This window comes from Phyllobates terribilis, unplaced genomic scaffold (assembly GCF_046119375.1).
Source record: "Phyllobates terribilis strain yellow unplaced genomic scaffold, ASM4611937v1 Scaffold_6296__1_contigs__length_45492, whole genome shotgun sequence".
Lineage (NCBI taxonomy): Eukaryota > Metazoa > Chordata > Amphibia > Anura > Dendrobatidae > Phyllobates > Phyllobates terribilis.
In genome coordinates, this window is record NW_027369040.1 from 12,719 (window position 1) to 23,468 (window position 10,750).

The 10,750-nt window shown below is 40.1% G+C and overlaps 1 protein-coding gene across 1 annotated transcript; it reads right to left on the reverse strand.

Moving 5' to 3' along the window:
- Window positions 1-3,110: 3,110 nt before the first annotated feature.
- Window positions 3,111-9,538, reverse strand: LOC141250884 (uncharacterized). Its single transcript, XM_073670141.1, has 9 exons — window positions 9,500-9,538; window positions 9,325-9,402; window positions 9,130-9,265; window positions 8,560-8,754; window positions 8,405-8,452; window positions 6,185-8,362; window positions 5,811-6,094; window positions 4,158-5,732; window positions 3,111-3,797 (listed from the first exon to the last, which is right to left on the reverse strand). Exons 1-9 carry the CDS (start codon window positions 9,536-9,538, stop codon window positions 3,111-3,113), a joined length of 5,220 nt encoding a protein of 1,739 aa, XP_073526242.1.
- Between the last annotated feature and the right edge of the window lie 1,212 nt (window positions 9,539-10,750).

The window sequence follows — 10,750 nt, forward strand, 5'->3', positions numbered from 1 at the left end:
TACAAAGGAAGGAGCCACAATAAATCTTGGCAATGGTCTCAGCTTGCTAAGCTTATTCCGGAATTTAGCAAAGGTCTGACTTGGTGTTTGGGAAATGGGGATTCTATGCGTATTTGGAAGGATCCATGGTTGGTGGGAAAGAACATTGAAGAATTCAAAAAAGAACATGTAAATGAGGATAATGACAACAAAGTTAATCTCCTTATCAAAGATAAAAAATGGGACGTTGAAAGATTAAATAATCTGTTTAATCAAGATGGTGTTGACTTCATATCTAGTATAATACTGCCTGATAATAATCTTCCTGATAAGGTTATGTGGGCACCTAATAGAAATGGAAATTTTACTACTAAATCAGCCTATGATCTGATTACTAGAACAGGGCATCATCAAAACGATTTTTTCTCTTGGATCTGAAAAATTGATTCATATCCAAAAGTGAAGAATTATTTGTGGAAAATGGCACATGATGGATTACCAACTAAAAGAAATTTGGCTAACAAGCATGTTGCAGTTCCACTAAATTGTGTCCACTGCCAATGCTTCTCAGAGGATGTCATACACTTGTTTCTCAGATGCCCTTTTACTGTAAATCAGATTAAAAACCAAGACCGGTCAATCCATCAGATTATAAGAAATATACAGACAGACAACATACCAATAAAAAGCATTCTTAAAAATTTATTTGGCCAACTATCAGCAGAACAAGCTATTACCCTTGCCACGGTTTGGTGGGCTATTTGGTTTTTTAGGAACCAATGTCTTTTTGAAGAAAATACAGAGAAGAAAATTAAAAATTAAACAGAATACATAATAAACCTTCGACAAAATTGGAAGCAAACGAAAAGCATTAATAAGGATGGATGCGATATGGGGGTAGAAGAGTTTAGGAGGAAGAAGCGTGGTAGGAGAAGGAAGAAGACTAAGATCCATTGGGTAAAACCAAATTGGAATATTTCTAAAGTTAATTTTGATGGAGCAGTAGATATACATGGTAATGTAGGAATGGGGTTTGTTATTAGGGACTCTTGTGGAAAAGTCATTGCTATGGAAAAGACAAGTGGGAACAATTTATCGATTTTACAGGCCGAGGCTTGTGCCTTAAGGCTTGCAACAAAATGTGTTAGAGATTTGAACCTTTCAATTGTGGAAATTGAAGGGGATAACTTATGCCTGATTAACGTTTTGAATGGCATTTGGCGTTGTCCTTGGGAAATTAACCAAATCGTTAATGATATTTGTGTTAATTTGCTATCTTGTCCTGCTTTCAGATTTTCGCATGTCTTCCGGGAGATCAATCAGGTGGCTGACCGTATTGCCAAGCTGGGGTTTCTGGATGAGCGATTGGTCTGGAGAGAAGATTTAGAGCTTCAGGCTCTCATCCGTGAGGATGCTCTAGGGCGGCTATCATCAAGACCTGTGTAGCACCCCTAATTTTTTCCTTTTATCCAAAAAATAAATAAATAAATAAATCACATAAATATACTAATAGCAAATGTCAATGAACATAAAATGGATGTCATTAAAGAGAAGAAAATAGTATCATCATGAATTACAAAGAAAAAATATTCAAGATCCATATTTCATACATCAATACAAAACTAAAAAATTGAGTTTCTACTTGACAGTAGACTAATTATTATATTTGCATAATTTTGAAAATAGACTCACTATCAATAGGTTTTGCTAGTAAAATGCATGTAGTATGTTGAATATTGAAGATTTACTTACAAAATGTAGCACATGAAAATGTCGAGAAAAATACAATTTGACCAATATAGAATGTGATGAAACTATATCATATTGCATACTTGTTCATTTGAGAGTATACATGACACAAACCAAAAATAATATGAAAATGTCATCCATCTCTCTGAAAAGACCAATACACTTGACGCAACACATGACTTGGAAATTGAAATGGTTTACGGAATACGTATGCTCCAACAAGCTGAAATATGAGTGAACATATGTCGTTGTAAACAAAGTAAATGTTACTGATAAAAGGATATAATTTACTGACTATATGATAGATGTCAATGAACTGAAAAATTACTGTCACTCTAAGAGTAGAAACAATTCGTGAATTACTTGTCACTCCATGGACATATCACAAGTTTGATTTCATCATCGATGGCAAAATAAATACTGTTCTTTATAAGTTACTTTAGACTTCAACAATATTATGTCAGTTTGATTTCTAAAAACATGAATTTTCAAACCCGTGATATTGAAGAGAGAACAACCTTATCATACTTGTAGGTTCATCATACCTCAATATCAAGTAAAATCTCCAATCTAAAAAAGGTAGTATATATAAAGACCATGAGCCTTGAGGTAACACAAAAAATCTCAACAAGGTACCAAATGAACAAGTTCTATTATAAAAGCATGTCTATAAACCATCAATATGTTGGTTACTAGTTAGTAGTATTGATGTAGGGATATCCCTACAAGGTTCGGATCTAGAGTTCAATCCTTTCCAAACATCAAGAACAAGTGTCCTAGATGTTATCCTAGCTTGGAAACAAGCTTGGATGCAAAATAGAGATAGAAGTGAAATGAAAACAAAGGGGATAAGTTCTTGAGTGGTTCTTATGCTCTCTTGCAAGCACCTTGGACTTAACCTCAACACAATGCAAGCCCACAAGAAACAAACAAGCTATAACACAACACAACTAGGGGATATACCACCTAGAGCACCATGAGTTTCCCTAATCAAGTTCATACAATAACAATCACACAAACAAGATATAATTGGGCAAGAGATAAGGTTGTTTTCAGTTGATCAACCAACAAACCAAGGTGGCCTTCAAATGATAGAAAGGAGTCTATGCTCAACTTACAACTTGTGTGTTTTTAATCAATTCAAAGGACCGGATAAATGAGCTATCTCTTGGCTTTTATACCAAGTGAGAGCCGGCCCTTTGAACCTCATAAAGTTCACTTAATTAAGACCAAAATACCCTAAGAAATGTTTCATAACAAACATAAGGAAGCTTGTGCAAAATGCACTTGAAAGTGACATAGCCGGCTAGAGGGTCTATCCGGGTATGTTCTAGAGTTAGCTCTTTGTAGCTTGACTTGGTCCAGAAATGACCAAGTGTTCTTCATGGAATTTGTGGAGGAGAGATACCTCTTTGACATATCAAAAGAGTAGAGGCAATGGGCTTCATCTCCTGGTCCATATTGAGAGCTAAAGTGGCATGTATAACTTGATCTTTGATCCTCTTAGCCATGGCTCTAGTGATTGCCCTTTGAGGAGTTGTTGATGGGGATGCTCCTGCATCATTCCCTCCTTCTTTTGAAGGGCCTGACCTCAGGCCATCTTCAATATTGATGATTGGAGCCTCTTCTTCTTGTTCTTCCCCTTCACTAGCTTCTTCATCAACATTCTTGAAAAGAGTAAGGTCTCCAATGTTGAAAGTGGGATTGACTCCATACTCTTCTGGAAGGTCAATGACATAAGCATTGTCACCAACCACTCTTATCACCTGGAATGGTCCATCCCCTCTAGGTAAGGGCTTGGAAGTCCTTAAGTTGGGAAATCTGTCCTTCCTTAGGTGCACCCACACTAGATCTCCTTCTTTGAGTATGACCTTCCTCCTATGCTTGTTCTTTGCCTCAGCTACACTTGTGGCTAAGCTCTCCAGCCTCTCTCTGGTCCTTTCATGTAGCTCCTTGATGAGTTTAACCTGGTTCCCTGCACTATAGTCACACTTCTCTTTGCTAGGCAAAGGAATAAGATCAAAGGGGGTTAGGGGGTTAGTACCATACACACACATAAAAGGACTTACCTTGGTGCTTGAGTGTGTGGCCCTATTGTAGGCAAACTCAACATGTGGTAGAATGTCTTCCCATGCTTTAAGGTTAGTCTTAATCAAGGCTCTAAGCATGGTCCCTAAAGTCCTATTAGTCACTTCAGTTTGTCCATCAGTTTGGGGGTGACTAGGTGTAGAAAATAAGAGCTTGGTTCCTATCTTTCCCCATAATGTTCTCCAAAAATGACTAAGGAACTTAGGATCCCTATCACTAACTATGGTCCTAGGTAGGCCATGTAGTCTAACAACCTCACTAAAGAATAAGTTGGCTACACTAGTTGCATCTTCAGTTTTATGACAAGGTATAAAGTGAGCCATCTTACTAAACCTATCCACCACCACAAAAATAGAATCTCTGCCCTTCCTAGTCCTAGGTAACCCTACAATGAAGTCCATACTAATGTCTAACCATGGGGCACTAGGGATAGGTAGTGGTGAATACAAACCTTGAGGTTTCACTTTGGATTTGGCCTTAAGGCACTCAATACATCTTTTAAGCATATGGTCTATGTCTTTGAGCATGTGAGGCCAAAAGAAATGGGAACTCAGTATAGCATGGGTCTTGTCTCTACCAAAATGTCCCATTAAACCTCCTTTGTGAGATTCCTCCACAAGAAGAAGTCTAAGAGAACACTTAGGTATGCACACCCTATCAACCTTGAATAGGAATCCTTCAAACAAGTAAAACTTCCCCAAGGGTCCCTTTTCAAGGCAATGAACATATATATCACAAAAGTCAGAATCATTGCTATAAAGCTCTTTGATGTAGGTGAATCCTAACACCTTTGAATCAAGGGTGGTTAGCAAGGTATGCCTCCTAGAGAGTGCATCTGCTACTACATTGTCTTTCCCTTTCTTATACTTGATAATATAAGGGAAAGTCTCAATGAACTCCATCCACCTACCATGTCTCCTATCAAGCTTGTCTTGGCTTCTAAAATGCTTTAGTGACTCATGGTCAGTATGCAAGACAAACTCATTAGGCCACAAGTAGTGTTGCCAAGTTTTCAACACCCTAAACAAAGCATACAACTCTTTATCATATGTAGAGTAATTTAGAGTTGCACCTTTGAGTTTTTCACTAAAGAAGGCAATAGGTTTACCTCCTTGCATTAGCACACCTCCAATGCCCACTCCAGAAGCATCACATTCCACTTCAAAAGGCCTTGTGAAATCTGGAAGCACTAGTAGGGGTGCCTTGGTAAGCCTTGCCTTAAGCTCTTGGAATGCCTCTTCTTGGCTGGTCCCCCATTGGAAAACAATGTTCTTCTTGGTGAGCTCAGTAAGGGGTGAAGCAATGGTGCTAAAGTCCTTGACAAATCTTCTATAGAAGCTAGCAAGCCCTTGGAAACTTCTCACTTGTGTTGCACTAGTTGGGGTTGGCCATTCTTGTATTGCCTTAATCTTCTCCTTGTCAACCTCCAAACCCTTGGAACTCACTACAAAACCCAAGAATGAAACAGAATCTGAGTAGAAATCACATTTCTTAAGGTTAGCATACAAAGAAACTTGCTTGAGTTTGGATAGTACTTCCCTTAGATGAATGGCATGCTCATGGAGTGACTTTGAGTAGATAAGAATGTCATCAAAGTAAACCACCACAAACTGCCCAATGAAGCTTCTTAGGACATGATTCATCAACCTCATGAAGGTTGAAGGAGCATTGGTAAGGCCAAATGGCATGACAAGCCACTCATACAACCCAAACTTAGTTTTGAAGGCAGTTTTCCATTCATCACCTTCCCTCATTCTGATTTGATGGTACCCACTCTTGAGATCAATTTTTGAGAAGCAAGATGCTCCATGGAGCTCATCTAACATGTCATCTAACCTTGGAATTGGATGCCTATACTTGATGGTGATGTTGTTGATGGCTCTACAATCCACACACATCCTTAGTGTACCTTCCTTCTTAGGCACCAACAAAACTGGCACAGCACAAGGGGACATGCTTTCCCTTATGTACCCTTTCTCTAACAACTCTTGGACTTGAGTTTCCACCTCCTTACTCTCCATAGGGTTCATTTTGTAGGCTGGCCTATTAGGAAGTACCTGCCCTGGAATGAAGTCAATTTGATGTTCAATACCTCTTAGTGGTGGGAGTCCATTGGGTAGCTCTTGTGGAAACACCTCATGGAACTCATCTAGCACTTCTTGGATAGCCTTAGGCAATGTGTGGTTGGGTGCTTCTGATGTCAAAGTGTGAGGCTTGACTAAGCTCATTAGCATAGCATCCTTAGGTAGGAATTCATCCCTTGGGACTTCCTTGAACACTAGCATGGAGTATTGTCCTTGGAACTTGGAGATGTGCAAAACCAGGGGCTTGTCCTTGGTCTTAGGCCTCTCTTGTGCTATTATCTTACCCCTTTCCTTGGCTCTCTTAGCCTCAGCTGCGTCCACAATCTGAAGGGGTGTCATAGGCTTCAAGGTAATTAACTTACCATTAACCATGAAGGAGTACTTGTTAGAAAAACCATCATGTGTAACCCTATTGTCAAATTGCCATGGTCTCCCTAAGAGTAAATGGCAAGCCTGCATGGGTAAGACATCACAAAGAATAGTGTCCACATATGAGCCTAGCTTAAAGGTCACATTACATTGCTTGTGAACCTTGAGTTCTCCACAATCATTCATCCAATGTAGCTTGTAAGGTCTAGGATGCAATATGGATGGCAAGTCTAACTTTTCTATCAATTCACTACTAGCTATATTGCAACAACTACCTCCATCAATAATCACATCACAAACCTTGTCTTTTATCATGCATCTACTATGGAAAATGTTCTCCCTTTGGTTATCTTCAACCAATTCAGTTTGGACACTTAGAACTCTTCTACAAACTAGCACTTCACCATGTTCATAACCTATCTCCTCTGATCCTTCCCCTAAGTCCACATCTAGGTCATTACTAGGTTCATTATCTTCATGCTCACTTTCTGATTCATATTGTCCCATAGCATTAATAAACATAACTCTCTTATTAAGACAATCTCTCATGAAATGGCCTTTACCCTTGCATTTGAAGCACTCTAAACTACTAGATCTAGGGTAAGGAGTATTAGACACATTGGGAGGTTTAGAAGTACTCCCTGAATTGCCCATGGCTTGGCCTTGGGGCTTAGGTGGATCCCTTTGTGGATAGGTTCCCTTGGGTGCTTGAGTATGGATGGTGCTTGGCTTGTTAGCCCATGGGGTGCTTGATCCCATTGGCCTAGAAGTGGACCTTGTTGTTTGCATCACCCTAGCCTTCATCTTCCTTTCAACCTTGATACCATTATGAAATAATTGTTCACTAGTTTCATAAGGATACATGTCTACCTCATTGGAGATGGAAGGGTTCAACACCCTTAGAAACCTTGCATTGGTTGCCATTGGGTCTTCTCTGATGTTGGCCTTGATCATGGCCATATGCATTGCATTATACACCTCCTCCACACTCTGACTTCCTTGACTCAAGGTCTCTAGCTTGTGCCTTAGCTCCCTTGCATGGTGCTCAGGTACAAATCTTCTTCTCATGACCCTCTTCATGTCATCCCAATTCTGGATGGGAGGCTCTTGTCTTTCTCTTCTCTCCTGGACCAAGTTGTCCCACCACAACATAGCATAGTCTTGGAATTCAAGGATAGCAAGTTGTACCTTCTTTTCTTCATTGAAGTTGTGGCATGACCAGATTTGGTCCATCTTTCTTTCCCATGCCATGTAGGTGTCCGGGTCACACTTGCCTTCAAATGGTGGAATCTTCACCTTGATCTTGCCAATGCCATCCTCTTCTCTTGGCCTAGGCACTTGCTCAAACCCTTGATCATGTCTTGGTTGCCTTGGAGCTGGTTCTACATGGTGTACTGGGGCATGTCTAGGAGCTTGCTCAAAAGGTTGCTCATGTCTAAGTTCCCTAGGAACATACCCATAAGGGTGCTCATTCCTTTGGAACCTTACCCTCCTTCCTCTATCTCCTCTTCCTCCAAATCTCATATACCTATCACCCTGAAACTCATCAACAAATTCATCACTATATCTATTCACATTAGGAGAATCAAAGTTAGGAAACTCCCTTGAGTATTGCATAGGTGATGGTCTTGCCAAGGGTGAGACATGTTCTCTAGTTGGTATCCTAATAGGCTCAGGTCTGTTTATGGGTGAGATGGAGCCTATCCTCACATCTTGTCTAGGAATAGGAGCATGGGAGTGTGCATGAGAAGGTTCCCCTGGTTCATATTGGTTCCTTAAGATCCTAGGAGAACTCCTTGGTGATTTATGTTTTGACTCCAATGTTGCCATTCTACTAGAGAGCTCTTGGTGATTTCTAGCTATGGTGTCATTAAGGGTCCTTATGAGTGAGGCTAGGTCTGGTTGAGGGTTGGTGATACTTTGCTCTGAGTTGATCAAAGGGTTCACCTCCTCTTGTTGAGAATGATGGGGTGAGCTAGACATTGTCACACAAACAACAAGCAAAGATGTTAAGTTAGAGTAATAACTTGTGTTTGATTTGTGTCTTCCCTCACACTCAAAGATAATCTCACAATCTCTGCTCAATATAGTACCTTATAAGTGTGAAATGATTTGAGTGAAGCTAGATTAAGTACACTTAATGATGCCAAAGAAACAAGAGTTATAGCATGCAGTTTTAGGTACTTAGGCAAAAACAGAATTGTTTTAGTGTGTTTAGCTCAAGAGGGGCGAAGGGCTATTACCTTAGTCTGAGGTGAACAAGAAACCCTTGGAGTCCCCTTGTAATTGCCTTCAAAAGTTCCTTGGAAAAGGCTGAGGATTGTGTTTAGGAAAAGAAAAGAAGTTAAGTAAACCACCTTAGGTGTACTACTTCTCTTAAGGCTAAAAGGTGGGGTATGGCTTAAGTTGTGAAGGGCACTTGGCAATCCCTTCTCTCCGTCTTCTCTGAGTATTATGACCACTTGGTCACGTTCCAAATGTTGCACTTGGAGTACACAACAAAAGGTACAAGGTTTAATGTTGAATAGGCAAGCTAGCACATTACCGGGTACAAAAGTGTGTTGTCAAGCAACTTTGGGTGTGTTTTCAAGAGGTCAATGGGCTGCAATGGATGTGACTTTTCTTGAGCCTTGTAGTGGAGGTTTTTCTAGGTAGAGGGCTCAGGTCAAATCCAAAAAGGCACGGCTCAATGAGGCTGCAATGCCTTGGGAAAATGCTAGGTCAACACTTTTGGAAAGGAGAAGTGACACTTTACCGCTTTGGGAAAGGTTTTGGCTTTAGTGTTTTGGACAATCTACTCGTGCCCTTGGTCTGATTTTTGTTTCCCTCCACAGATCAAATGTTGTTCTTCATGGGGCACATGAGTGTTCTTCGTTTGGTTGTGTTTGGATTGAGGGGTGAAGCTCCAAAGTTGGGTTCTTGACCACTTTTGTGCGTGAATCAAGCACCCGGTTTTCTGCCTCTGGAGTGATTTTCTTTGCCTTGGTCAGAACGATCTACTCGGTGGATTTGGGTGATTTTTGTTGCTGTAGAAAGATCAAGACCTGTACTTTACACTTGGTTCAGATTGTTCTTGAAGATGGCTGCGTTTGGTAGGGCTAAAAAGGTCTGGCTTTTGGTATCTTGCTCGGCGCTGGTTCCCGGAACAAGACACAGATTTGGGTGAAGGGTAGGTTTTCCTTGGAACTTCCGAAGCCAAACTTAGGGAATTCCTTAGGCAACTTCCTCACCTTCAACCTTGGTTTTAGTCCTGCAAAAAGTTCAAGCATTCATCTTGGTTAGACCAAAGAAACAAGGTAAAGAAAAGGCTAGCTTTTGTGGGTTTTCACAATGTTTTTGTCAAGTGTTCTTGCAAGAACTTTGCAAGGCACTTGGTTTTGGGTTTTCTAAGGTGAACAAAGGATGAACTCACTGAGCTCTGATACCACTTGATGTAGGGATATCCCTACAAGGCTCGGATCTAGAGTTCAATCCTTTCCAAACATCAAGAACAAGTGTCCTAGATGTTATCCTAGCTTGGAAACAAGCTTGGATGCAAAATAGAGATAGAAGTGAAATGAAAACAAAGGGGATAAGTTCTTGAGTGGTTCTTATGCTCTCTTGCAAGCACCTTGGACTTAACCTCAACACAATGCAAGCCCACAAGAAACAAACAAGCTATAACACAACACAACTAGGGGATATACCACCTAGAGCACCATGAGTTTCCCTAATCAAGTTCATACAATAACAATCACACAAACAAGATATAATTGGGCAAGAGATAAGGTTGTTTTCAGTTGATCAACCAACAAACCAAGGTGGCCTTCAAATGATAGAAAGGAGTCTATGCTCAACTTACAACTTGTGTGTTTTTAATCAATTCAAAGGCCCGGATAAATGAGCTATCTCTTGGCTTTTATACCAAGTGAGAGCCGACCCTTTGAACCTCATAAAGTTCACTTAATTAAGACCAAAATACCCTAAGAAATGTTTCATAACAAACATAAGGAAGCTTGTGCAAAATGCACTTGAAAGTGACATAGCCGGCTAGAGGGTCTATCCGGGTATGTTCTAGAGTTAGCTCTTTGTAGCTTGACTTGGTCCAGAACTGACCAAGTGTTCTTCATGGAATTTGTGGAGGAGAGATACCTCTTTGACATATCAAAAGAGTAGAGGCAATGGGCTTCATCTCCTGGTCCATATTGAGAGCTAAAGTGGCATGTATAACTTGATCTTTGATCCTCTTAGCCATGGCTCTTGTGATTGCCCTTTGAGGAGTTGTTGATGGGGATGCTCCTGCATCAAGTATTGGCACAACCTAGATATATAATGACAAGATTGAACAAAGGATATTATAAATTAATCCACATAATTGTATTCCATGTCCCCTTTCTGTTTTCTGTTTCTTTTTTTACATTTGCCGATATATGTTTTCTATCGTATATATCTCTAAATATATTAATCCAAAAATCTTAAAATTTTGATATTCTTAAAGTATT